Source organism: Pteronotus mesoamericanus, unplaced genomic scaffold, assembly GCF_021234165.1.
Source record: "Pteronotus mesoamericanus isolate MK-2021 breed Mesoamerican mustached bat unplaced genomic scaffold, CSHL_Meso_final scaffold_1186, whole genome shotgun sequence".
Taxonomy (NCBI): Eukaryota; Metazoa; Chordata; class Mammalia; order Chiroptera; family Mormoopidae; genus Pteronotus; species Pteronotus mesoamericanus.
The window spans coordinates 9,195,891-9,223,787 of record NW_026555302.1 but is presented as its reverse complement, the minus strand read 5'-3'; the positions used below and the strand labels follow the sequence as shown (position 1 = coordinate 9,223,787).

The 27,897-nt window shown below is 51.8% G+C and overlaps 1 protein-coding gene across 1 annotated transcript in view; it reads left to right on the top strand.

Annotated features, from left to right (window-relative positions):
* Positions 1–27,485, top strand: part of PAPPA2 (pappalysin 2) — a 201,459-nt gene extending 173,974 nt beyond the window's left edge. Inside the window, exons 21-22 of the mRNA XM_054587725.1 lie at positions 25,658–25,756; positions 27,320–27,485. Coding sequence (XP_054443700.1) covers positions 25,658–25,756; positions 27,320–27,394 — 174 coding nt within the window. The 3' untranslated portion in view covers positions 27,395–27,485. The remainder of the gene's footprint in view (positions 1–25,657; positions 25,757–27,319) is intronic.
* Positions 27,486–27,897: the final 412 nt, after the last annotated feature.

Genomic DNA, 27,897 nt, shown 5'->3' with positions numbered 1-27,897 from the left:
GAGGTCACACCTCGGTCAAGTGTGGGTCGTGCTAACTTTCCAGGAATAACAGCAAACCTGCTCTCGTTTCTGGGGGATTTTACCTCCCACGTAGATTTTGACCTTGATTACACACACCTGTGTTTCCTTCCCCTAAGGGTCCCTGCTCAGATACGGCCTGTTCAGTTCGCCTTGATTTCTCATCCACCGGCGGGGGGCATTTGGGAAGTCTTGGCGCTGCCCTAACCGGGCATCAGTCCGAGGCCAACCCAGCTTTGGGTTTTACTGCTTCTGCCCTGGTAATAGTTGGCAAGAGAAGCTGTAGGAGTCAGAGCCTGAGGAAAAGTGTGCAAGTACCTATTGTATGAATGTTCAGTAAACACCGAGTGTGTGATAAACGGTAATGAAGTTCCATTCATCAGTAATTCTGAGTGACTTCTGTTATTCAAAGCAAAAGTAATGCTTTTTTTCCCCCACTATCCTAAAAGGCAAGCAATGGATACCTATATGTGCCTGTACATTGAGATAGTGAGAGACCAAGCTGATCTGAAGGAGGAGTTGATAAAACATTGCTTAATAAGACTCCTTGGAATACCTACTTAATCATTCGGACATTCGTGAAGGAAGGAGGAGCTTATGCAAGACTGGAAGGAAAGCCATTGTAGTATATACCACTTCAAAAGAAAACGGGGGTGGGGGGGCGCTGGCTATTGTGGCTCAGTGGGTTGAGTGCCGGACTGAGTAGCAAAGGGTCACCGGATCGATTCCCAGTCAGGGCACGTGCCTGGGTTGGGTGCCAGGCCAGGTACCCAGTAGGGGGTGCGTGACAGGCAACCATACATTGATGTTGCTCTCCCTCTTTCTCTCTCCCTTCCTCTCTCTCCAAAAATAAATAAATAAAATCTTTTAAAAAGGGAAAGAAAGGAAAGGGGGCTGAACAATAAAGGTTACCTGCCTGCAGACATGGATTTTCTACCAGAAAGAGTTTAAGTCCAAGTCCTGTATTGATAAGGAGCATGCTTTCCTTAACCAATGTCACCCCTCAAAGACATGGAGGAGAAGTCACTTACCTTGAGCCGGTGTGCCCTCCTAGTCCAAACGCTACCCTCCGAGTTTAAGAAGGCCGCTCGGGAGCTGACCGCAGGACAGTCCTCGCTGGATTGTGCTGAACAGGGAGGGCGTCCAGCTGAACAGCGAAGACTTGTCCTGACCACACCTCACCTCCACTCCTTTCACACCAGCAACAGGCTTGGCTGCTAGTTTTCGTTTTTTTAAAGTGTGCTTAAGAATTAGCTGGGGTGCTTATTTAAAAAATGCAGATTCTTAGATTCTGCTCCTCCCTCTCAAGCCTTATCTATCAAGTCTGGTGTGAACTTACTTTTTTAACAGATACCCCAGGTACCAATGCAGGTGGTTCTCAACTGCACTTTGAGAAACACTGAGCAGGATAAATTTATACATTCAAATAATTGTAAACACAGCTCATATCTTGGGGAAAAAACCATCCATCTTCCCATAGTTCTGTAATAAATGAAGAAAACACCTGAGATAGAATAAAGTTTAGAAAGGTCAAGGATAGAGATTTAAAAAAACATCTGGTAGAACCAAAATTCTTATAAGCCAGGAAAGGCGGGATTGTTTTTAAATTACAGTTAAAATATTTTAAATAATGTCTGATCATGAGTGAACAGCAGCACGACTCTGTTCTTAAAACAACAACTACAATAAGTGTAGGTGGGACCAACAGAAAACCCACTGAAGGTGTTGGCTTGTCATTGTCCTCACCTTTGATCTGATCCTGTTTTCTTGTTAGATCTGGCTTCCACAGGCATTAGAGAATAGAGAACATTGGAGGGTAACAAAACTAATACCAAAAACTTGATGATAATACCTTTGGGGAAACATGAAAAGAACTGGGATTTTTAAGCCTAAGAAAAGAAGGGTAAAGGTTAATGGAGTATTTTCACATAGTAAGTAGTTCACATGGAGAAGAAGTCACCATCTCCCATTAAGAAAAAAATAGAAAACCATGGGCTGAAAAAACAGAATGAACTATTACTTAAAGTCAATCTGTATGAGGATATCCTGAAAGTGTTTGACTCTATACGAGGTTGTAAAGGGACATATTTAAAAGGCCTTTTAGTCTTTGAAGCATTCTAAGGGAATACGCATTGCAATCTCTCTGACATGGATAAACATTTTCTGCTGTCTCAAACACAGAAGATGGTTTGGTATTCTCTTTCCCTGTAAATCTGGAGTGCCACGGATTCACATGTAAATATATTTGTGTTTTCTTAAAGCAACCGGTAGAGGTATTTTTACACATCATTACCATAAGAATTACTACCTTGACAAAAATGAGTACAGGAGGGAATTTGGAGTGGAAAGACCTGGTGAGGAGGCCTGGGGGCAAACCTAGTGTAGGCAGACCGGCTGCATTTCCTTACTGCAATGGAGGTGGGCAGTCCCGTGTCTGCAGGCGTTTAGCAGTTGATAACAACGGTGCTTCCATCACTAATTCATCCCATCTGCTACCGCCATTCCTTGGATTCTTTCTTCTGTGTTGTCTTGGACCTCCCCTTTTTATTATTTATATTCCAGACGGTAGCCCTGTTAGCTGTGCCTGGGACATGTGCATCTCGAATACTTGTGGGCACTGCCTGGGTTCACTGCTGGAACTCGGTGGGACGCAGGGGCCAACCTATAACTGATGAGGCGGAGATGATGGCATGGAAATGGAGTTTTTATTGTGCCTCTTTTTCCTGCCCAGAGTTTGAAGCAGAAAAAGGGGGAGAGGAGCTGGAGTCAGACTGACAAGCCCCATTGCTCCAGAAGGCGTGTCTGAGCGCGGAGCGAAGGGCGCCCGTGTGCAGAGGGGAGGGTGGGAGAAGGTGGCCCCTGAGCAGGAGGGAAGATCAGCCTGTGCACGATGTGGGGCCCTTTTTGGGGAAGGGCTTTGTCCCTTGTTAGAATTTTGTCCCCTTGTTTTTATATGACAAGATGGGCGCTATGTAGGTAGGTAGGTAAATAGATAAATGTGTTGCGGCTCATCGTATCTGACCATGTGCAGCCCCGTCGCAGGTGGCAGAACCGGTCAGCACAGCCCTGAGTTTGAGCACAGCCTCTGTTCTCTAAGGCGCAGTGAGCGTGTGTCCCGGGGGCTCCCCTGCAGAAGTCCCGCATTCCCTGCGGCGGCTAAACCGGGCCCTGGCCCTCCCACGGGAAAGGAGGGTGCACCTCCTCCAGGGCGAAATGCGCGAAGGCCTCCGCGAGCCAGCCCCGTGGAGCTCTCTGAGAGTCGGGGCCTCTGCGTGGCAGCAGTGGCCCTGGGCCTGCAGAGAACTGGGGCGGCGTGGGCTACCGTGGTCCCTGACCAGCAGCAGCAGCAGCAGCATCTGGCGGCCTGCTGTAAATTCAGGCTCTCAGCTTCCATCCTGGACACTGGGGTTGGAACCCGGGCCTGGGGTCTGGCAGCCGGTGTCCAAAGTCCTCCAGGTGGTTCCGGTGCCCTCTCAGGTCTGAGACCAGCTGGCCTAGAGTTTGGGAAGACAGCGGAATAGTGGCCTTTGTGAGGGACGTAAAGAACGCACCGATACCAAGAGCCCTGCTCTGATTCCCTGTTTTTCTCCTTTCTCTTCCCCTCAGCTGGGGAGTGGAACCTGTTCGGCCGCTCTTTCTAGCCTTCTCTCTTTTGTCTATAAGGTTTCTATCACTGTGCTTTATGCCTTTCTAGCACTAGCCACCAAGTACTTCTAGTACAAGCCCCAGACTTGAATTTCAAAGCGTGACCAGGTGGAATTGCTACTCATCTTTCAAAAAGCACGCTTGAGTTTGTCTTTATAAATTCCTTATTAACAAGAGAAAAATGAATCTTTATAGAGAGGAACCCCGGAATTCTATTCCAACTCAATCGCTTGGGCATTATGTCACTGTGAAGTTGTCTAGCTTCTCTTGTTTCCTTTTTATTTATCTCCTGTCATTTAAATAAGAGCCAACAATCAAACTTCCCTTTGCCGTGTTATAGCTGTTTCCAAATCAGGTATAACAGTCATGCCTTCCCTGCCTCCCCCAGGGCAGGTCGTTGGGCAGACTTCTCTGCCCCTCTCCTGCCAAGCTCTTTGGGATTTGCGGGTGAAAGGGGGTTGTTTAAAAAGGGGTTCATTGCACTGGGAAGAATAAGGGCCTAGCAGCCCGCTGTGGAGACAGCCATTCCACTTCTGGTCGGGGCACTGTGGGTCCTTGCACATCTAAATCTAAATATGTGTTGGACATGTTAAAACCCAGAGAAAAACTGAAAATTAGCTTAAGTTGGAGCTGTCTTCCAAGCCCACAGGCTGCCAAATTCCAATCCCCTGGAGGTTTGTTTGTGAATTCCGCTGCCAGTTTTGTGCAGCCTGCACCAGCCTGAAATCTGGGCTTGTCTTTGGGCTTGTCCAGGGCCCCGCTTGGTGCGGGGTTCGACGTCAGTCCCTCCAGCTGGAATCTCTGAAAACCCGACTCCAAATGTTAATTAGGACTAGGTTTTCATTTTGAAAGCAAAAACCATTGTTTTCTTTCCCCGCTTTTTTTTTTTTTTAATGAAACATTAAAAGCACAACCGTGCAAATTGTAAAACCTCATCTAGATTAACAACATGCGTGAGAATTTATGCTTGTCTGAGACTGCCGGGGGACCGCACTGCGGCCTCCCGGTGGGCCCCCTTTCTAACTGGCTGCACTGCGCTTCGTTCGTCTTCTGGGCCTCCTGGGTGGGCCGCTTTCTCACTCTGTGAACTCTCTTCGTGACGTGGGTTGTCCCTTTCCCCCTCCCGCTGCACCCTTTTCCTGATGTGCTCCGTGCTTCTCCTTATTTTTCTGTTGTTTTGATTTTTCATGTCTAGCCCACACTTGCAGACAATTTAAGTATTACTTGCCTGCAAAACTGGCAACACAGACATGCAGCCTTCTTTTCTTCAACCTGCCTGGCCTTCTGGGTGCTTCCCATCATTGTGCTGAGGTTATAAGAATTAGCAGCGAGCAAATGTAATCAGGCTATAGCTATACATAATTGCACCCCTTTTCTCATTTCATAGGGAGTTTGCTGCACTAATATTTCTAACTGCTTCTAAAATGTGTTTTTAAGTGCAGTCTAAGCATCTCTCAGTCCATTCGCCAGGATTGTTCCTAAATTCTGTAGAACACGTATCAGTCTGCCACTTACCCCCGTGGTCGTTTGTATAACGCCTTTATTAAATAATCGTATAGATGGGCTCTTTCAGAAAGCTCATATAATTTGAACTGTTTCTAATTCACCCTACTAAAATAGATACTCCTTTCAGTGACATTATTTTATTAAATACTTGTTTGTTATAATGACTGAATGCTAGCAAGACGTTCTATTAAGTCTCTCACATTTTATTTTTTTTAATGTCTATTTTCTGCCTTACCCATCAGTGAACTAATGCCAGAGAAGTAGGTAACACTTCCTAGTTGATTTCAATGCAGCAAACAGCATGTGTAAGGAAGGGCATACATTTCAACTCCTGACTAATGGGTTTAAATCTCAGCTCTGCTATTATTAGATGTATTGTTTAAACTTAATTTTAATTGTATAAAAGAAATACACATACCCAGTTTAAGCAGTCTGCACCCTTAAGGTTTATTTACAAGACTGGCTAGACCTGCCCCTCTGCTCTCTAAGCTCAGTGCAGGGAGAGAGACAGGCAATAACGTAAGTGGAAACAGTGCCCGCAGCCATGGAAAGACTTGTGAGGGGCTGAAACATCAGCGAACTTACTGGCTGTGGGTAGCAGGTCTGGCTGAGAGCCCGGAGGCCCACGGTACCGAGGGGTGGGAGAGATTGCAGATGCCGCCGGCCCCGAGGCAGGTGGGAAGGCAGCAGCAATGACCGGAGACGGAGTCTGGAGGGCAGCCAGTGGGACTCGGAAGCCCTCAAGGATCCCACGTGCGGCGGTCCCTCGTTCCTCTGTGCAGCCTCTCCTGTCTCGGTGGCCCGGGACAGAATCCTTGGAGTCCCCTGAATTCCTCTCCTCCTCTTGCCTTCCACACCCAGCCCATCAGGTAGTCCCACTGGCTCTGCCTTTAAAATGTGTCCACCATCCACTCACTCTCACCATCTCGGCCCCTCGCACCCTGGTGGCGCTATAATCACCTGCCCCTGGACTAGAGCGACGGCGTCCTGGCCCGTCTCCCCACGGCCCCGCCTCACCACCATCTGTTCTCGGCACACCTGCCGGAGGGTCCTATTAGACTGTAGGTGAAATCCAAGCATCCCTTTGCTAGTAACATCTTTCGGTGATTTCTCATGTCACTCGGAGCAAAAGCCAGAGTCTTCACAGGGGCGGACCCTACCCTCCCAGTGTCCCCTGTTGGACTGCTGATTGGCAGTTACTGTCCTTCCTCATTCTCTGCCTATCCCTCAACACGCTGGGCAGCCTCTCACTGCCCTGTGTGTGCATGTGTGTTTTTAATGGGACTGTTACTTTCTCATCGCTAAATAAGTACTTATTTGTTATAGCTGGTGCCTGTTTTCCCCACGGGGCAGAACTTTATTTTATTCACTGTCCTGTCTCGAGTCCTCAGTGCAGTGGTGCCGTGACTGTCACATGGTAACAGCTCGGTGACTATTCTGGGTAAGTGGATGAGGTAGGAAGTTTGTGGAGAGATTGGCAGAAGGGTAACAGACTTGAGAAGCAGCTTTATTACTGTGAGGAAAAGAAAAATTGTGCTAGATGGTGAGGAGCAAAGAGATTACCAGGGGGCCCTGAGGGTCCATTAGGAGTCTTTTCTGCGGAGGCTTTTTCGTTGCTGCTGTTGTGGCGTGCAGTCCACAGTTGGCATGGCCCTGGACTGGGACTCTGGGGTTGGGCGAAGTTTGGGCTGCCGGGTCCCTTCGGTCCCCTGAAGGCTGTTTGTGCACCGAGGAGAGAAAGTCTGGCTCCATGCATTGCCTCGCCGCTCCTTGGCCACGTGACCGTAGTCGATGTCATTTACCTCCCATGGGCAAGCATCTCCCTTGGCTGACTGTAACGTTCTTGTGTTCTCAAACGTGATGTTTGTGACAGCACTCGTAGACACTCACAGGCTACCCACACGTATGGGATTGTCATTGTTACCATCCCTTGTGAGAGAGGAGCCTTCTGAAGCGAGGCCAGACTGAGGCAGGTGACGCATCCCCCACGCTCCCACTGGTGTCCCCGAGGACACAGCCCCGACAGGCGCCGGGGAGGCGCGGTCCTCCGCTCGCCTCCGTGCCCCTCCGCCCTGCCCTCCCAGGCCTCCAGCTCAGAGCCAGCGCTCCCGGGTGTGGCACCCCCGGGCGTCGGGTCCCTGCCCGAGGGGCAAGCCCAGCGCAGGTCTGAGGTTCACTGGCCGTGCCCCCGCCCTAGCCCTGCCCTTGCGGTGGCCTTGCTTCCCAAGCGCCCCCTTGAGGAGGTGCCCACTGTCCATCGAGGATACAAACCCTCCACCTTTTTTGTCCTCTGTTTCATGGACCAGAATAACAAGAATAAGAGAGAAAATGGGCCTTTGCTTTGAATGCTTAACCAAAACGAAAAAATAAAGAAAAATAAAGCAGAACAGACAAACAACAAAAAAAAAAAACTTAAAACCGTGCACCTCTGCACCTCTTTTGTAAACAGGCTCCCTGCCTCATCCGTACCCCAGGACCCCAGCCCAGGAATCCTTAGTAAGCCTTTTGTTTCCCAGTGGCGTCTCCAGAGCCTTTTCAGTCTTATACATTGTTTTCCGTCCTATGTACGATCAGTAATGAGAACTTGGCAGGAGAGAGATTCAAATGGGTCAGGAGGCGCTTGTGGCTTTTCTCGGGCTTGTTTTCCACAGCTGTCCCAGCCTGCAACATACCTCTCAAGACGGGGTTGGCTGCAGATCTAACCCACGGTGAGAGGCCGCCGCGGAGGGCGGTGTTTCAGGCCAGCAGGGCTGGACCCCGAGCGAGCTTCCCGAAGCGCAGCGCCTGGGTGTTTCCTTACACACGCACCGCACCCGCACATGCACACACAGCTGCGCGCCCCGGGATCCTCATCGAGAACAGATGTTGCTGCCCTCCCCCGCCCCCCCACCCCGTGCCAACCACATGTGGTGCGTGGCAGTTTTTTTCTGCAAGGCTCCTGGCAACGGTGTTTTTCTTTTCTTCTCCCCTCCCTCCTCCCCCCACCCCCTACATCCACCGCATGTACACATTCCCTCCTGATTCATGCCGGGCCAGCCTCATATTTTTGTTGTTGTTATTGTTATTGCAAACATTAGATGCTTCCAAAGCTGGAAAAAATAAAAAGAAAAGAGAAAAAGAAACCACAGTAACCCCCAAAGAAAACATGTTCTAACCCAGGAATGTACAATACTTCATGCATGGGAAGCATCTTCCCACCTCTCCAAGCTTAGCTACAGAACCGAGGGTTCCAGATTCCAACACATGAAAAAACAAATCCATCCAGCTTTTCTTGGGTCTGAGCCTCATACCTTTTCTCAATCTAAAGGCTTGCTGCTCCCCCCGATGGCCAGGGTTTGTAGAAGTCCCATTGCCTCCTTACCCAACTGGCTCCACGCTTCCCAAGCTGTGTCGCTCCTTCAGGTCCGTTGATTCATTTCTTCACTTCCGATCCTTCTCCCTGAGGGCTGCGACGTGTCGAGGTCACACAAAATGAGTAAACGTTTTCCAACGCAGGGTCTGCAGTAGAGGTGAAATTGCTACCCAGTGAGTGGCGAAACAGAGACAGGAATGAAGTCTCATGGGAGCACAGGGAAGTAAGCAAACAACAGGCCTCAGCAAATAACACGACTGCATGTCTACGGAGGTCACTGTGTGAAGCGGATGGTGAAGGACAGAGAGGAGCTCTGGGAAGGCGAAGGCGTGGAAGGAAGTGGCACGATGCTGGCATCGCGTTTTTCTGTAACGAGGCTGCCATAACAAGTAATCCCCAAATACCAATATATTTTAATAACAAGATCTATTCCTCGTGTATATATTTGCAGGTTGACTGCAGTGGTTCTGCTTTAGGTTGTGGGCTGGGTTCGGGTGTGTGCCATGTGCCCGCCAGAGCACGCCAGTACCTTCCAAACCTCCCGTCAAGTGTCACACGTGCCACACACCCTCGCAGTCCACTGGTCGAGGCGAACCCCATGGCTGGGTCCAGAATTAGCAGGAAGGGGAATTGCACTTTGCTGATGGTGAAGTCGTGGCAAGAATGAGAGAGTAAAAGCAACTGTGGATCTGTAACAAATGACATCAGCTGGCTAGGCTTCTTCATCACAAACATTTGTTTGTTATATTCACATTCACTGCACCTTACTCCAAGTCACTCCGAAAGTCTCATCCAGTTGTAACGTGAGGCTTGAAATCTAGACTATTGTGATTTACATCTGTTGCAATGTAGCGTCTCTTAATCTGGAGTCCAGTGTACTAAAATTTCAAGTTCTCTGCCTTCCATCTACCTGGTGGACAACGTGGAGCAGAACAAGACAGCTACACTAAATATCCCCTTTCAAGGAAAACAATGAGAGGCATTTAACAGTCGCTGGTCCACACCAATTCTGAAATCCTTCTGAGGAAATTTACTAACACCTCTATCCTAATAGTGGGAAGTGCCTCTCATTTAATAGCTTTGGATTGATCCCTGGGTATAGTCCTAAGTCCATTGTTCTTCAGGGCTCTTGGTTCTGCTCTCTCAGAAGTTCTTTTTTCCCCCATATTCTCTTGGGTCACAAAAACAGAGCATTAGAGAATGTCCCTGTACTGGAAGCTAAGGAACTTTCTCAGCCAGCTTTCTCCTGGGAGAATAGAGGGGGCTAGAACTTGTACAGGGTCTGCATTAACCCAGGCTGACGGTGCTTTTGGTCCTTCAACTCCCACAGGCTTGATTGGTTTTGAATTTATTTGACTTCAGTCAAATCCATATTCCACGCGCTGCCCTCACAGGCCTTTTCATGATGCGCCTCTCTGTACAGGTTTAACCATAGGTTTTTGGAGTATATGAGGCTTCTCGGGGACAAAGTGCTCGGTCCCTTTTCTATGAGTCACTTTGTTCAGTGAAAAGTCGTAACAAGTCCACCCCTTGATCTGGTCTTTGCCTGAGAGGAGGTCTTCAGTCACAGAAAGCCTTTTGAGCCCCGAAGAGCACTCGGCTTTTCTCTCGGGCTGGAGGGAGAGGAGAAGAGGAGAAGCAGCCGCGAGCTTCACACGGCAGGCCCTGGGCTTCCCAGTGCTCCACGGTCCCTGTCAGCCCCAGCCCTCGCTGAGCTCCTCGCGTGCAGTTCTCTACCAGACAAAGGTAGTAACCACCAGCTGACCCCGGTGCGTGCTTCTTTAACGCTCTTCCCCCGAAGCCAATAGGCTGTTAAGTAAATTGTCTGACCTGCAAGTTGTAACAGTTAACGGTATAACTTCCCTCACAACTACAGGAAACAGTTAATCACAGGTTTTGCCACTACTTAAAGAGCTGTTTCACTTTACAGCTTCCTGCAACAGTTCCTTTGCTCCCCGACACACAGTTCCAGTAGCAATGTTTCAGGGCTTTGTCGTGGCGGCCCCCCACTTCTGATCGCAATTTCTGTTTTATGCGAGTGTTGCTACGATAATGCTGCATAGCATACGACCGCGTAACACCAGTGGCATGTCATGGGAAACATTGCTGGTCTGCCTAGTGCAGTTGATCCTGGGGAACGTGAACAAGTGTGGAATGGTTTTGAGGGTGAAGAGCTAGGCGTAGGCCTATGGTGAGGAGCATCACTCAGGCTCCTGGGCGCCACGCCAGCAAGCGTGGACTTTATTCTGCGGCTGCTGGTGTTGATCCAGTGGAGGCTTAGAAATAGCCTGAAGTGATCAGGATAGTCTGTGGTCCCTAATTAACCCTGAGGTCTCAGTGACTAAACCTGATGGAGGGAATATTTCTCACTCATCCATTGAGCGTACCCACCTGTCTTGTCCACCCTGTTCCTCTGTCCTTCCAACGTGTGGTCTCCATGGTTGCCCCCAAAGAGGCAGAGACAAAACAGAGAGGAAGGCCTGTAACTCTCAAGTCCCTGGACCAGAAGAAGCCCATCATTTCCCAGAACATGGTCACGTGACCTCAGGCCACTACCAGCCAGCCAGTGAAACTCAGCTCACAGGGGAGTGTCGAATACCAGTGTCACTGGAGCGGGATGCTGAAACTTATATTTTAGCGAGAAAATCATGGTGGCACGAAAGCCAGCACCTTATCGTCTCTCACCTGGACGAAAGTAACAGCCACATCGCAGACTGAGGAAGTGGAAAGAGAAGGGATAGAGGAGGCTGAGGATAAAACTGTCTCTGCAGCGGAGGGGTGCCTATTTACACGTTGGGTGCGGCGATGAGAGAGGAGTTGGAAATGAAGTGAACTGGCTGGTGGGGGGGCGGGGGTGGACGATGCTATGGGCCACCGTCCCACAGGAGCGTCAGTTTGCTGTGAGGTAAGCCCAGCCAACAGTCTGCCGCCACGTAATGCCTGAGTGTCTAGCGTGGGGAGCAGGGAGGACTCGTGCCGTCTGTGCAGCTGGAAGTGCGTGCTGTTTGCGTCCCTGTTGGTGCGCCTGTTTTGAAGGTCCAGTTAGGCCCCCTTCTGGAGGTCAGGAGGCATGCTGAGTGCTTCTGTGTTTATACCGCCCCCGCCCCCGCCGCCACAATCCAGGTTAATATTAAACTTGTCATAAATAGTCAATTAATACTCACATTCGGCTAAGTGAGGCTCATTTTATTCTCTTCTTTGGCTGCTCCTGGCATATTATCTGGTAAGTTTCATGTGCATTGAATATGACATATTGGGGGTTCAGAAATAGAGTATTTTATATTTTTTTAATTTACTTGTTAATTAGAGAAACCGAGTAGTAAATTGAATATGCATTATTCAGATGTGAAAGATCTTGAACAAACAGAGATGAAATCCACTCGCCGATGTCCTCTCTGCTGTATGGCGGTTCGGAAGTTTAAAATGCTTAAGTTTAATTTTCATCTCTGCTGCTCATGCCCCAGGTGTCCCTGGGGCACAGCCCTTGGCCTCATTTTCCCCGTCAGTGGAACATGGGTAATCATATTAACCTGCCCCACCAGGCGATGTGGGGACTCATTAAAAAACGAGATTAGATTCAGCTGAAGTCTTTCTAATGGGAGAAATACTAAACTTGGTGGCGCATGTCTACAGTGCTGGGGGGCCTTGGGGAGTGGCCAGCCTCTGTCCTCGGAACCACTTACAACCCTGGTGGCGGTGGCTGCGCTCAGAGCACCTGCAGCCGGCCCACCCTGTGGGCTGACCCCCCTGTCCTGGTGTCACGCCTGGGCACCCAGCCCAAGGGCCAGACCCCTCCCGAGTGGCCTAGAACTGAATAGCAGAAGCCGGTGAGCTTTTTGCTTCTTTGCCTCCCTCTGAGAGCTGTCCCCTGCCTGTCATCCTCAACCCTGTTCACGTTCCCTCTTTTCAGACAGGATCTCTGAGAATTCTTTGGGTTGACAAATCAGCAAAAATAGCCAAATTAATAAGTTCACTGAATGAGGCATGTGTGCTAGTCAACTTGGGCCACTGCGACAAAATACCATGGACTGAGGGGCTTAGACAACAGGCATTGATTTCCCAGAGTTCTGGAGGCGGGGAAGTCCCAGACCAAGGTGTGGGCCGGTTCGTTTCCCCGTGTGGGCTCACTGCCTGGTGTGCAAACGGCCACCTTCTCGCCGTGTCTGCACGTGGCAGAGAGGAAGCTCTGGTGTCTCTTCTACGGAGGCCCTAGTCCCGTTGTGAGGGTAGGGCCCTCATGATAACATGTAATTGCCTTCCAAGGCCGCGCCTCCAAATACCAAACGTGTCGGGAGTTGGGACTTCAACGTGCGCATTTCGGGGCAACACAATTCAGTCTGTAACAACGTGGGTTTTCCTGATGTTCACGTCACCTGGGCAGAAAGTGATACACAGACCTGGGTTTCTCGGGTTGGTTTAATAAGGGGCTGCCTCTGCTACGTAATTTTGGAGGTGCTGTGTATGCTCCTGTTTCTCCCCCAAATACTTGTCTGTCCCATGTGGCTCACAAAGTCCCCAACTCTCCACAATTAAAGCCTTTTTTTTTTTTTTTTGCCTTGGTATTTATCTTTTATTTAGTTGCAGGTCCGTGTTTGTCACTGCCCCCTTGATGTGTCAACTGCCTCCCAGTAGGGCGGGAGGGTGAGCGGATGCTATGGTCGGGATGGGTACGTTGGCTAGGGCTGCTGTCAGGGGGGCAGAGTCCAGCATGGAGGTAGGGATGATGGGGAAACAATAAAAAGAAGACTGGGGACTAAAGACAAACTTTGACACAGCATTTCTACAATACCTCAACTGTCAACGGTAGAACAGAAGAGAGGTGATTAGTATGTCAGATAGCTTTGCTTATCTATTTGCCTGCTAAGGTGATGTTCTATATAGTCCTTCTGTCCCCATGGTTGGGGAAGATGAACAAGGTGTGTAGGATTTCTGTTCAGAGTTATGAGATAGGAAGAATGACTGGATTATCCAGAAGCTGGTTTTGGGGGCACTGCTGTCCCTCTTCATTGGCAAGGAACATCAACACCCAGAATATGCAGGTTCCGCAGACTCAGGGAACAAACAAAAAGCCCACCCTGCTCTCCTAGTAGACGTAATACCTTAGCTGAGTGTTTATTGTGGGCCAGGTACATACCATGAGGAGTCACTACCATTGTTATCATTCCTCTTTTACTGATGAGGAAACTGAGGGTCTGAGTTCATGTCCAAGTGTGGGACTAGTACGTGAACCCAGGCGGTCTGTTTCCAGAGCCTCTGTTCTTCAACTGGTAGGAAGATTAAAAGCAAACAAACAACACATAAACCAGGAATGCAGGGCTTTTTGAAAACTCAACTGAGAAATGATCACGGGATGCTGGCCACCTGTTGAGACACCTCCCTGGGCTTTGGGAGCTCTAAGCCAGAGCAGGAGGAGGCGTGCCAGCGGACCCTGCTCCTCCAGGATCAGAGACCAGGGAACTGAGACTGCAGATCATGTTGTGAAACAGATGCAGCCGTTCAGTGGATGAGTGAATAAGATACACAGACAAGCATCCCGTAGATAAAGGGAATGTAAACAAGACACTTGCTCAGAGAATAGGTTCCATATGGGTGAAAGTGAGACTGGATGGACCGACCAATTAATGGAGAGCAGAGGGGGCCGGCTGCCGGCCCAGGGTGGCGTGACAGGTTGAGGACGAGAACCACAATAATCAGCCACACAACTGGAGCCGCTCATGGGCGCAGGAACTAAAAATTAGACCGGGGCTAAAAGAAACAAGACTGTTGGCAAGAGCATATCCTAGGATAAACATGACACCTCCCTCCTGCCATTCCTCAGCTCCGCGGGGCCTGGATGTTACTGGGGTGATAAAATAGTCCTGTCTGAGTTGTGGGGAAAGCCTGGCAGAAGTCAGGCAAAGGAGAAGATGTGGGGACCTTCTTGCTTGTGTCGCTATGGAAAAAGCAGATGTGTACAGCGTCTCACAGCCCTTAGATTTAGGAAGGATTCTTTCTAGCTTTTTGTTTTTTCAAATGAGAAAGTTGTTTGAGAAAAGCTTGGCAGGATTTGAATAGTCAAAATGTCGTAGATAAACTTTCATCTCCATTGGTCTTCTCCCCAGATGTGACCATTTGCTGGTCCTGACAATTTCCCTTCAGTCTGCCCCCCTGCCAGCCGCTGTCTTTGCCATCGTACAGCCAGCCATCTCTGTTCTTCTCAGTTCACATCTGCTGGAGGTCAGCTCCTGTCTGCTGTGAATCCCTCCGTTTCTCTCTTGAACACTCCCCACTGTTCCCAGACCCGATGTCAGAAGCCCAGCTTCAATCGTGTTCTACTCAAAACCAAAAACTAAAAACAACAAAAACAACACCCTTCCATTGCTCCATGTTGTCTTTAGGATAAAGGACTAGATTGCTCTGGATGGGGATTTTAGCCTAGTTCCAAACTCGGGCCATTTATACCCCAGGCAGGAACCACAGATGCATCTTCTGTTTGGCCACCTGAAACCTTGGTTTAGAGATGCCGTCCCGCTGGGGTTTTCCTCCCTGCTTCTCTGTCAAGTCCTGTTCATCCTCAAAGACGAAGCCTAATTCCACATTCGCCATGAAGCCTCCCTGCGATGTCCCAAGCCCCTTTCCTGTTCGGAACTGTAGCCCTCAGCTGTGCCATTAATTACTTGGGGGAGCGAATCCTCCATTGGCCTGTGGTTTCTTCCCTGTTGTCTCAGATACTGTTCATGGTCTACCTGACTCAATGCCAATGCCACCAGAGCTTCTTCAGGACAAGGACTTTGTCATGCATTGTGCATAGAATCCACTATGTTGTGCTGGACGGAGGGGTGCACTAACCGCGGCCCCTCCGAGCTCCCAGGGCTCCCGCGACCAGCCCCGTGGTGGGCTCCTTGGATCAATTGAAAGTCCAATACCCTAGGTGATACCTGTCCCGTGGGTCTGCGACACTGGCTTTTTCTCAGATGGAAAGGGGCTGTTTCCTGCCCACCTGGTAGGGTGAGGTGGGACCAGGCATGCAGCACTGGGGAGGGAGAGGGACAGGTCTCGGTCACGTGACAGTGCTGAAGGCCCATAGCCATCCATGTGAGGGTGGCTAGCACAGGTCCGGGCATCGGACAGGGGCTCTACGTTGTGAGACAGATGCCACCACAGCGCCAGTCCCTGTTTTCTCCATCTGCAAAATGGGCGTGATAACAATACCAGCCCCCTGGGTTATCGTGAGGGGCCCATAAGGTTGGGGGACAAACCTTGTAGTTCTGTGCCTTATGCACAGCAAGTGCCACCCATGGACTGAAAACGGTGTGTGGCTTCTGTGTGATGGTGTGGCGTTTGTAAAAATACTTTACCTATGGGTTTGTTGCTTATGCTTGCAGCTTCCAGAGAAATTGTATGTATGTGTCTGTATAAAATAGAGACATTTTAATGTTATATATCTGTAATATTAATATCATATTATTATATACACATATATCTTATATATGAAAAACGTGCCATATTTACATGCACATATATGCATATACATACATACACATGTTACATATACATGAAAAAAGTGCAAGACGAAATACATGCTGTGAATTATACCCCATGCACACTATGAAAACGCAAAACAGTGTAGATTTAGATTTATCCCAAGTGAAATGTCTTCATAAAGAGTCGGATGTGTTATCAGGGTGGCAAAGGGCTTTGTGAACTACTTTGATTTCCATCCTAGGAATCTCTGCTTTCTCCTTGAAATTTCTCTGCGTGTGCTTGATTGCCGAGGACAAAAATGAGATGGAGGGAGGGAGGAGGAAGGAATGAAGGAGAATGGGGCAGGAAAAAAAAATAAGACGCTCAGCAAACAGCAGGAGGGCCAAGAAAAATATTTAATCCAAACAATGAATATTGTCGTTTCCTCCCACAGTCTGCATTCCCAGTCACCTTCCACGGGCAGGCCTGGGGAGCCAGGACGTGCCGAGCTGCCTGGCAGTAGGGTGTGTGTGGTGGGGGTGCGGAATGGCGGTGAGCACGGGGGGCGGGGGCTGCCCGGGCGGGCCTCCACCTTCCATGACCCACGGGCCGGGCCGGGGCACCGGGAGATGGGGAGAGGGAAGTGGAGGCTCGAAGTCAGAGCAGAAGCCCAGCAACCTGCCCTGGGCTGTCCCCTGGGACCCATGTGCTCTCTGTCCCTTTCTCCCAGCTGCAGGTTTCCCACCTCTGACTTCTAGTGTGTCCTGTTCCTTTCCTCTCCTCCACCTCCCAGACCTGGGCGAGCTCTTGAACGCCATGCACAGCTTGCTGTTCCAGTCCCATGGGGTGTAGTCTTGGCTGAGGGCCGAGAGAGGAGGGCCCTGGGTGAGTGAGGACCCACAGAGGTGGCTGGCGGCCAGGCAGCTGGTCCCACCTGCTCGGCCAGGTGTCTGCGGTCGTCTGAGATTCCGCTCTCGGTTTCATTCTTCCGAATCTTTAAGCAGGGCTCTCGAAGGATCTACTGTAAGTGAGCCTATAGCTGGAAGGTCACACTAAGCTACTTCCAGGTGACGTTTTAGAGAGAGGAATTGGGAGTGAGAACAGATACCGGGGAAGGTGTAGAGAAAAGGTGCCTTGTCCTGGGGCAAAAGCAAAAGGAGCAGGAAGTGAGAAACGTCCTGCCTCCTTAGTTTGTAAACTCAGCTGGGGGCCCCTGGGTATCGCTCACCAAAGGCCTGCTAGGCCTGGCTCTACTACAGGCCTTCGTGCTGAGGGGAAGGGCAGGGATAGCAAAGGGAGCCGAGGGGCCTGTCGCCGCCCCCATGGCTCCTGCGGAGCTCAGGCCTCTTGTGTTCAAAGTTCCCATTCCTGACCCTGACAGGCAGCGGGCTGGCTGGAGAGGGGGCAGAAAATTCCCAGGACAAATAGCCATTAACCCATCCCTGCTTTGAAGAAGCCAGAGACTGTGTTGGGAGAGTGTGCGGGCCACCTGTGCCACCCCCCACACGAAAGCAACGACAGCAAAGTCGGGAGAATTAACGGTTGGCCCGCCTGCCTGGCAGTGGAGACAGGAGTGAGGCGTGATGGGGCTTCGTCATCAGCTGCCGGGCGCCTGTCACAAACAGCAGCACTCCGGAGCGCGGCAGCCCGGCCCCCCGGGGGGCTGCCGCCATGGCCACCAGGCAGTGCCTTGAGAAGCTTTGCGGTGGGGTCCAGGAGGGAGGCGAGCGCTGCCATGAAATCAGAAACTGGCGGCAAAGGGGTGGAATCGCGGGCCTTATCAAGTCTGGGCTGACGACCGCTGGGGGTCAGGTGCTCCAGAGAAAAGGGGAAGCTTGGCGGACCAAGTGGGACTGAGGCGGGAGGAGAAGGTGGTTCTGGGGGTTTTCCTTAGGACACGGAGTTGGCTTTGATGTTCCAGAGCCAGGCAGTGACCCTGACGGAGATGTGGAGATTTGCCGAAGGAATAAGGGGGCGGCAGGGAGCAGAGCGCTGGGTGCTGCCACCGTCTTGGGTAGTTTTGGTAAAAGGTTGGGGAGGAGAGCAAGGGCATAGCATGTCTTTCACTAGGCGAGGCCTCTGGGTCCTGTGAAGGCCAGGACACACCCGGGCAGTAGCTGTGACTCGCTGCAGTGGCGTTGCCCCACAGAACAGAGCACAGATTTGCAGGAGGGCTGTGTCATTTGTTTTTAACTCCCCTCAGGTAGCGTGATGAGGACCCATGGAGAGCCGTTCTCTTCTCCTGGCTCTCTCGTGAGAAGCGGGGCTCTAGCTCAGAGCTGGTGTTTTCCTGGCCCAGATAAATGCAGCCTCTGTAAACATCCTGGGCCCTCCTCACCATTCGGGGATCTGACGCCCTCGCTCACCCCTTGGGAGTGGGTGAGGAGCTCAGGGGCCATGTGGGGCCAAGAGGAGGGGCAGCTGCATGGGGGACAGCAGGTCAGTGTGTGTCTGTGAGGTGGAAAGTCTGTTCTGCTGGGTCTGTCTCTGCAGCCAAATGAGAGGGGCTGCCACAGGGTTGTCCCTGGCGGAAGGCTAAGTCACGGCGAGTCGTCTCGCCTTCCTGTTTGTCTGTGGCGCACGTCAGGGAAGAGGTGTCAGTGATGGTTTGGGGTTTTTCAGAGGCCGAGACACCCACGTCTCCAGGATGGTTTTGAGGAGAGCCCTAATTTCCGGAGCCAGTCAGGCCTGGCCCGCTCTGTTTTCATAAGCTCCGGGCCCACTTCCCTGTCCCCCCAACCTCCGTCCTGACTGGGATGGGCGTGTGGGCGGGGCCAGGCCAGGCTGGAGGCTCGCAGGCATGGGTGTGCCAGGGCCGTGACCCTACAGTGTTGGTGGCGGAATCGTGATGTTTTTCCGACCAGTCTCTGCAGAGGAGACCCTGGCACCAGCCCAGGACTGCAGACGCGGAGCCGTGTCCTGGCGCCGTCTAAAGCTGGGAGTTGTTGCACACGGACCGTGGGCAGGTCCTGGGGACTGAGCGCCGCCCCCCCCCCCCCCCCCCGTGGCCTAGTTATCTCTCATAGCAACCCCACGTGGTGGGCGCTCTTCTCATTCACAAATGTGGGTACCGCTGTTGAAAGGAGCCAGCGACTCATTCTAACAGGTGGGAAGGCTGGGCTGATACCAGGGCACAGATTTACCTCACACTGTACCCCTGCCCTTGGTCACCACGCTGTTCAGCCCCGGCCATTGTCCTGGGCAGCAGCTATTAAGCTCTGGGCACCTTGAAGCAGATGAAAATATTGCAGGCAAAAGAAGTCATTTGACCTTATTTTGTTTGCTTCTATTTTTCAATCTCAATTTATGCCAAGTGTTTCTCTCGGAATAGATCAGTTTTTATGCTGTTTGGCGATACCTGTTCTGAGACTGTGTTTTGCTTTTGGTGTCAGATCAGAGGAGCCGGCCATCACCAGACTTCTCTTTCAGACCTGGGAATGGTCCATGTTCACTTTTTTTCTGAGGCTCAAAGCCCTGAACAGGAACTCTGCAACCTTGCGTGGGCCTGCAAAGCCCGCCGGACCACAAGGCTAGACCCCATGTCCCGAGCCCTCTCTCAGGGCCACCAGACAAGGCTGCTGCCCTCCGCCAAGCCAGCAGGAAGTGCATCTTCATTGCCTTTCCTCAGTGACATCTTGCTTGTCCATTGTTTGCAGAGTGGGCCCGTGACCTTCAAGGAGGTACTCTGCAGTGTCAGCCGCTAGCCAATAATTCAGCAAATAATTCACCTGGACCCCTTCCTATCTCAGTGGTCAGTGAGTTGGCCAGGCCTGGATTTGAATGGTGCAGACCTCAGGGCCGGTAGGCAGGAGCCGTTTTGGGGACCCAGGTGAGCTGACCTACCTGTGCGGCGTCGCCATATGACCTTGTGTAGCAGTCCTCACAGGCAGTCTCCGTATTACAATGCTCACAGTCCCTTAAAAGTTCCCCACCTTGCAAAGGCCCCAGACCTAGGCCCCTGTTCCCAGGTGCCTGTGAAAACCCAGCCACTCGATGACAGGTATTTGCAAACATTCCCAGGACAGCCGAGGTGTCACTGCCTCCTTTGTCTGCTCCGGTTTTCGGCTTCCTTCTTCTTGTTTGGGGCCCCTGGTGATTTCCCTCTCCTCCTAGCCGCCCAGCTCTAGAATGGAGAGGGTATGCTTACATTTGACGCAACATTTTTGGGTTACTTATCAAAGGAGAACTTTTAGATGGTATATTCTACCACCTCTTCCCACTCAGAAGTGAATGGACACCAGTACTACACCTGGTGGGATAAGCGTATGTAAAATCTGTGTTGACTCCAGTGTCCGATGATAGCGTCTGTGTTTACTCTAAGAAAAAAAGAAAAGGGCGACGTGCCCCGACAGCTGGAACTGTGCCTGAGTCCCCTGATCTTTACGCAGCAGCAGCCTCTAGAGTAGAGGGATGACGAAAGCGAAGACCGGGCCCCTCAGTGTGCCATGGGAATGCAGGAAATGCAGCCAGCCACCAGCATAATGGTTTACTTGTTGAAAGCCTACTGTGCGTTGGCATTGAACTAGTCTCTGGGGCTAAGAAGTAGTGAGATTCTGGGCCCGTGACGGTGCCGGCAGAGACCTGCGCGCTACCGTGCCGCAGTAATGCAGAGGCGCGGCTCTCCGGGTCCGGGGAGCCGGGTAAGGTTTTCCAGAGGAGGTTGCATGTGAGATGCTCTTCCTGCTTTGTGCGTCTCAGGGTCTCTATTTCCCTTTTACATTTTCCAAAAAGAAGGTTGCAAACCCAGAAATGTGAGCGCGTTGGTGCCTCCCACCCCAAGGGGTGAGCGTGGGGAGAGTGGAAAGACTTCGTTTCCTCTTGTCTCAGATGACTGCAGTGAGCAGGACGAGCAGGTAAACGCTCCTGGCTGTGGCATCCTGGGGCCAGAAATAGGTGTTTCTGCACTGCAGCGCCTGCTGATGGGAGGGAGGCACGGTGCTGCTTCCTCTGGGAGAGTCGGCCTCTAGGCAGATACCGAGCAGCCGAGGCCCAGGACCAGGGAGCTGCAGTGCCAGCGGCTTGCTGGGGATAACCTGGGGCCCGCGACTGGGAAAAATGGAAGTGAATTTGTGGGCATCCAGGGAGATGGAGATTATGTGTATAGAATACCCACTCTTGGTTTCCAGGTTGGATCTCTGGGTTTACTTCAATACAAATGCCTCTGCACCTGAGCTCTTTACATAGAGGTGCCAAAGGAATTTATGTTACCTGCATTCCCAATAAATTAAAAGGATAATGAAATCATCAAATCAAGGGAGCCTGGTATGGTGAAAAGAACATCAGATCAAGAATCGAGGGATCCAGGCTCCATCCCGAGGGCTGCCACTAACTAGCCTTGCAAGCAAAACAGTTCACCTTTTGAAGTCTCCATCTTATCGTTAGAAAGATGAGAATTTTGTACTAAGTGGCTTTCATGTCTCTATCCAGCCTTCAAATTTCCTGTGTCTGTGGTCCTTAAAAAGCAAAGAGCAAGTAGTGTTCTGGTCACCAGGGGTCCCTGTGGGGCCTCCCAGGTCCCCCATGTTTTGCTCCTGAGCTTGTAAGAGAGTCTCATGTGAAGGCCAGGCCATGTGGACACAGCCGGCCGTCCACGCCCCAAAAGGGAGTGAGAGCTAGGCCAGAGGTCACCTTTCAGTGGAGAGTCAGAGGAAGAGAGATTAGCACACACACAGAAAATAAGTGTACTTTTACATGGAGCTTTTAACTGCGACAAGGGCTCCCTTGGGTGCCGCACCTTAGCCGCCTTAGGCAAAGGACCCAGAAGTCCTTTCTGCAGCTCACTTGTCATTCATGTAACCAGAAGCTTTCAATGGGAAATGATGCGGAAGAAAGAAAATGTGTTAGACCTTAGGCAAAAACTTGATGACATCTTCTCCTGGTCTGCAGCCCTCTTCGAGAGGCTTGATCAGGATTCTGCTCCTGTCTTACCTAAGGGGATATGGCCACTCTGGCTGAGGCCCCAGCCTGTGGGTTAGAAGATTCCAAGTCCAAATGAACCTTTCTAAAACACCTGTGGTCATGAATTCTGTTAAAAGCCATAGAAGAAAAACGTCCTTAATCTAATCCAAGGCATAGAGGGGTTACCAGCCAATCAGTCAAAGCCAATGGACCTCTTCCGAGGGCGGGCCCTGTACCAGGCGGTCTGGGGCCATCAGCTCTCCGTGTTCGCCATCTTCTTCCCCTGACAGTTTTCTCAGGCTCTTCTTCCTCTCTCGGTCATCCAGCCCCAAGTGTCCTCCACAAGGGCTACTCGTAGAGCCAGACCCTGAAAACTCATGCATATCCCCTGCTCCCAAATCCCGATTAGGGACTTCTTCCCCGCCCACATCTCCCTGCTGTGCTGGTTCTCCTCCCACGAGTCAGTGGTACGTACTTACGGTGGGTTCTCCTCAGGGCTGGAGCCGGGTTTGGTTTGTTTATTTATGTGCCCTCATAACCATGCCTGGTGGGGTAAGCAGTGTTGACCAACTGAGTGAGTGAAGGGCTACATCTGTGGGCCAGAGACAGGGCTGCCACCTCTGTGGCTAACTCCCCAGCTGAACCTTCGCCAGGGTATCACCAGGTCACATAACATAGAGAAGGAATGATCTCTGCTGCGGAGAAGTTTCCCAAGCGCTGTAGGCAGGAGAGACAGACAGCCCTTCCCCTTTGTGTTACACGCAGCCATGTGCTCGGCCGCCTCCTGTGCCGGGAACACAGCGAGCCCAGGGAGCCTGACAGGAGAGCCGGCGAGCGCCGGCTGCAGCGGGCCTGCAAGCTCACGCTGCCGGAGGGGAGCTGCCCAGGCTCTCGGGGGCTTCGCGGTTGACATATACTTCTAAGAAGCTTGAGTCAGGCAGGCTCAGGGATAAAAGAGATGTGTGTGTGTGTGTGTGTGTGTGTGAGAGAGAGAGAGAGAGAGAGAGAGAGAGAGAGAGAGAGAGGTGTTCATGTCGATGACTTTGTGCTCTATACATTATTAAAAGTCAAGGATGTAGACATTGTATAAAGGTTTCCTCTTTGGTAAAAATGGTTAAAATGAAAAAGTGGCTTCTAAAGGAAAAGGTTTCAGGTATTTGAAAAGTACACTTTGCTTCCTGATGGGATAGGTGAGGTGTGCGCATGGTGCCACGTCACCAGTGGTCGCATCGGGCAGGGATGCGGCGCCGCGCGCACTCCCCTGGGAAGGAGTGGCGTCCTGTGTCTGGACCTTTCAGTCCCCGAGACTGTGAGCTCCTAGTCTCCATCCGGCCTTCAGATGCGTAAGGAGCTCGGGGTCACTTAGTCACTTTCCCCTCCTATTTTTTCCATTGCAAGCTTCTTCCCAGGGCCGCGTTGCCACGGGAGACTCTGTTTGTTTCGGGCGGAGAAGTTGTTTTTGGCAGGTTGGGGGAGGAGCAATTAATTCTAATAGGTATATAGTAAATTAAATACTCATGTGTTTCCAACCTTTTCCCCATATTTCTGCTGCTTTTTATAAATTCCCTTCTCTTCCCAGATGACCCTTTAAGAGCAGAAAAGAAGCAGCTTCTAGGGAAGGTTCCTGAAGTGTTTCTGCTCTTTCCAGTGCATCCCGCTAACGGCCTCTGGGTGAGAAGCCATGCTGGGAAGTCCTCTGGAAGAAGGATTCCCAGCACCTTTGTGAATGCGCCCAGATATTTACATCATTCTTGTGAAAAGGAAGATCTCCCGTTAATCCTCTGTCCTGAAACCTTACTTATATAGCAGGAAAAGTATTTCAGGTGGTCTTTTTTATAGACAAGTACATGAAAAAGAAAGAAGGAACAGCTTATTTGTGCCAGTGAGTCAGCTGAGACTGGAGGAAAAGGAACAGATGCCACGTGACATGAGAAAGTGTGCTCCAGACACTTGGAGAAGAGAAAGAAACTTCAGGGGAATCTTGGTAGCTGCGTCCAGTCCTCCTGGGAGGACCCTGGGCGTCGGTGGGTGTTAAGGATGCAGGTAGTTGTATTTTGAGTCCTATTACCTGGCTGCAGTGATGAATGCAAATCCTGATTGTATAATTGTCCCAGTTCTGCAGAGCCAGAGTGGCTGGCCCCAGCGTCAAAGACAGATGCTCATCTCGGAACCTTTGTGTTTTATCCCAGCGAGCCCCCTGCTGAAAACAGAATTCATTTTCACTTCCTGCTCTCCGCTGACGTTGCTGCAGCTGTGTGACAGCTGCCGAGTTCCACCCCACAAGTAGCTGCTTTTTAGTGATTGGTAAACGGGTGCACATCTGGAATGATGCTCAAATGACCTCAGGACCCCATAGAATAAATCAAAACACTGAAGTGATATCTTGGATGAGCTGGTTCTGATGTAACTCAATTGGTGAAAGTTATTTAATGGCCATTTTTCTTTTTGCGTTTAGTGATCTGTCTCATCCAAGCACAGCAAAATAGGGAACAGTCCTATTTGACATTTAAGGAGGGTGGGGGGACATGTAAACTGGAAGGTGGCCTCAGAACTCAGGAGTCTGTGGACCGTCTTGTGGCCCAAAGAGCCTGACCACGAGACGCTTGCTGAGGCTCTGCCGTGGGGCATCGCTGAGGGTGGGGGAGGCGGACGTGACTGCGCGGACAGGCTGGCGGCTGCGCCCTCCGGGCCGCTGTGGGCCGCTGTTTCCCGCCAGGAGTGGCTGTAGAGAAACAATGCGCTGGGCGCTGAGTTTTTAACTGCTTGTTGCTATTCTTACCATGCGTTCCCTTTGGAGTGAAACACTCCATTAACTCTGGTTTGGCCTCGGCCCCTTTCCCGTTTTGGTCCCTGTGAACTCGCAGCGGTAGGAGGGGCGAATGGAAACAGTTTGGCTTTTGCTGCACTAGCCCCATGTCCAGCAGCTGCGCGCAGGTGGCTGTGCGTGTGGGACTCTCTCTGCCCCGGTATGGGGGTCCCAAACACGAGGACCGCCGTGCTCTGGACTGACAGCACTTGAGTCTTCATAGTCCCTCCGAACTCCTTGGGGCCCTGGGCAGGAGGTCCCTGAGAAGGGCTGGAAGTCGTAGTCTTTAACCTGTGAGCGGTGCCAAAAAGTCAAGGTACATCCGATCCCAGGCTTTGCTTGGCTGTGACTGTGTGACCCAAGACAGTTTTTGTCACTCTGCTTCTCTGTTTCCTTGCTGATAACAGAAGACTTTTCTTTTTTTGAAAGATCTTATTTATTTTTAGAGAGGGGAAGGGTGGGAGAAAGAGAGGGGGAGAAACATCAATGTGTGGATGCCTCCCGCACGCCCCCGACCGGGGACCCGCCGGCAGCCCAGGCATGTGCACTGACTGGGCCGGCACTCAGTCCACTGAGGCACACCCACCAGGGCTCCTTGCTGATGACATAGGCCTTTCATGGCCCACTCTGCCTGATGCACAGGTTTTTCCCTGATGGTCGAGAGTCAAAATGTGTGATGCTCTTTCGTAATCTGTATGATGTAAGGGCCTGTTCCTACAAGACCATAGACCAGTTCCTCGGGCAGCTCCGGTGACCCCTCCAGACCTCCAGGTGGCGGGGGAGGCGCTGCCAGTGAAATGCCATCATTGCTTAGCCTCCGCCGTCTCGTCTTGGGACTTCAGCTTCCTGAGACCACGCGGCCATTTGTGTCCCGCGCCCCGGGCGCTCCCCGGTGCTGTCCCCCCGTTCTGCAGACCGTGGTGGGGGTGGGGCGAGTGGGGCTGGGGATGAAGCTGGGCTGGGGCACTGAACGCCCGCCCCCTTGCCAGCCTTTCCAGGCAGATGGCTGGTGTGACACCATCAACAACCGGGCCTACTGCCATTACGACGGGGGCGACTGCTGCCCCTCCACCCTCTCCTCTAAGAAGGTAAGTGAGGGCGCCGGGGCGGGGGCGCGGCGCGGGGCAGCCCCGGGGGCCGGGTCAGGCGCTGGGGCCGGCTCTCCTGGGTGCGTCGTCATCAGTGCACCCAGGACGTATCGACTGCACCCAGGGGTGGCTCTCCTCCAGCCAGTTTTTATTCACTAGTCAAGGAGAGGGAATTACAATGAGCAAACACCAGGGCATCTAAAGTGACGGGATTCAGGGTAGGGGTTTTAGGGTAGATTCTTAAAAAATACTAATTCTCTAATTGTCAGTCTAGTGACTCCTTCAGAAAAACTGGGGTTTTTGCCACGGAAAGACTCACACCTGCTTACCAGCCAGGAAGTGTCTCTAGGCAGGAGACAGGGGCCTCCCCCTATCCAGGAGGCAGAATGACCAGGGAGGCGACTCCCAGGTATTCGGCTTCAGAGTTTCATGAATGACCCTGTGACGTGTGTTACAAGCCTACTGTGAGCATCGGCTGAGCGGCCACCGCCGGCCGCCTGGAGCATTCCTGTGCCACGCCCTGTGCAGCGGGCCTTTCCGCCTTGTATTCCTTTTGCTCCAGGTTCTATTGAATTAGCAGGTACCCTTAGGCTAAACCTATGAAATTCAATAGGCTGAAATTTTTCAATAATGCTGATAAAAAACCAAGTGCACCAAAGCTATTTGATGCTAGTTGGCCAATTGGATGAATCAGAAATAGTCAAGAGATGGTATTTCTGCCCAGTGCAGTTGGACGATTAAAGCGTAATCTATTTTTATCTCATTTGATTGTCCAAGCCCGAAGGGTAGAAATCTTTGCCACTTTTACATCCTGTGTCCCAGACGGCCCACTCTCTGAAGCTCGTTGCGGGCATCCTGAAGGGATGTTTACCTGTCGGTAGCAGTGCAGACAGTGCACACGTTTTTGGACCATCGCTGGCGTGAAGGAGGGCTACTCACACAGCGGGAGGCAGGCCAGCCACAGGCGGCGGGCAGGGGGAGGCCTCGCGTCACCATGCCGCAGCGCGGCCTCCGTTCGAGAAAAGCGGAGCCCCATGCTCGTGAGGCCGGTGAAGGCGAGGCCACCGCGCCGGGAGCAGCGGGGGCAGCAGGAGCCATAGAGCCGGGCCATGGGGGTGGCCTTCCAGACCGTGTGTCACAGCCTGCAGTCATGTCACCGACCTCCCTGGGCCCTCTCTGTGAAAGGTCACACGACCCCTCACCTCGCCTACCGTAAAGCGACTCTGTGATGACACTAATGCACCAAAAACATGAGCAGCAGCAGTTGTAGACGTTAGCGGTGATAGTGGGAGGACTTACAGGTCCCCGGAGGTGTGGATTTTGCACCATCCTCTCCTTTAAATCATGCGCACGTCCTCTGGGGTGGTCCCTGCATGGCTGCCCACTTTCTGAGCGGAGAGAGTGCAGCAGCCGGCGTGCTGGCGGGAGGCCGGGGGCTCGCCGCGGCGGCGCGGTGGTAATGCGGGACCCTGCACCCCTCGCCCTCCTGGGACCCGCTGAGAGAAGCGTGACCCCTGGCACGGGAAGGGGGCTGGGCTGTTCCACTTGCCTCTGATCCCCTAGGTCATCCCGTTCGCGGCTGACTGTGACCTGGACGAATGCACCTGCCGAGACCCCAAGGCGGAGGAGAACCAGTGACTGGGGACGGAGCCCCTCCCGCTGCCCTGGAGGCAGGAAGAAAGGGAGGGCCCCACAAAGGGAAACCAAAGGCAAATGGAGAAGGAAGCTCGTGACATGGCGGAGGAGGAGCGTGAAGAAGCGCGTAAGGAACGCAGGAGGATGTTTATTGGGTCACCCGTCACATCGAGTAGCGCAAGTAAGGACGAATCGTAGGCAAAGGTTTCTTCAAAGAGGCAGGTGATTGAAAGGAGGAGAAATATGATAGGTGCGCGAGGACCTCCTCCCTCACTTACATTCTCTCCGACTCCATCCTCACCTCCTGCCTACACCCCACTAGGCACCCTGCCCGCTCTCCAGCCCACCCAACTTGTCCACCAAAACACTGGGAGAGATGTGGCCTGGGACATGCTCTTCACACCCATTTGGAACGAACTGCCGCCATTCGGGACTCGTCTACTCTAAACTGGTTCTCTCCCAGTCTTTTGTGTAGTCTCCCTTAGTAACAATGAGGTTAGTTATTC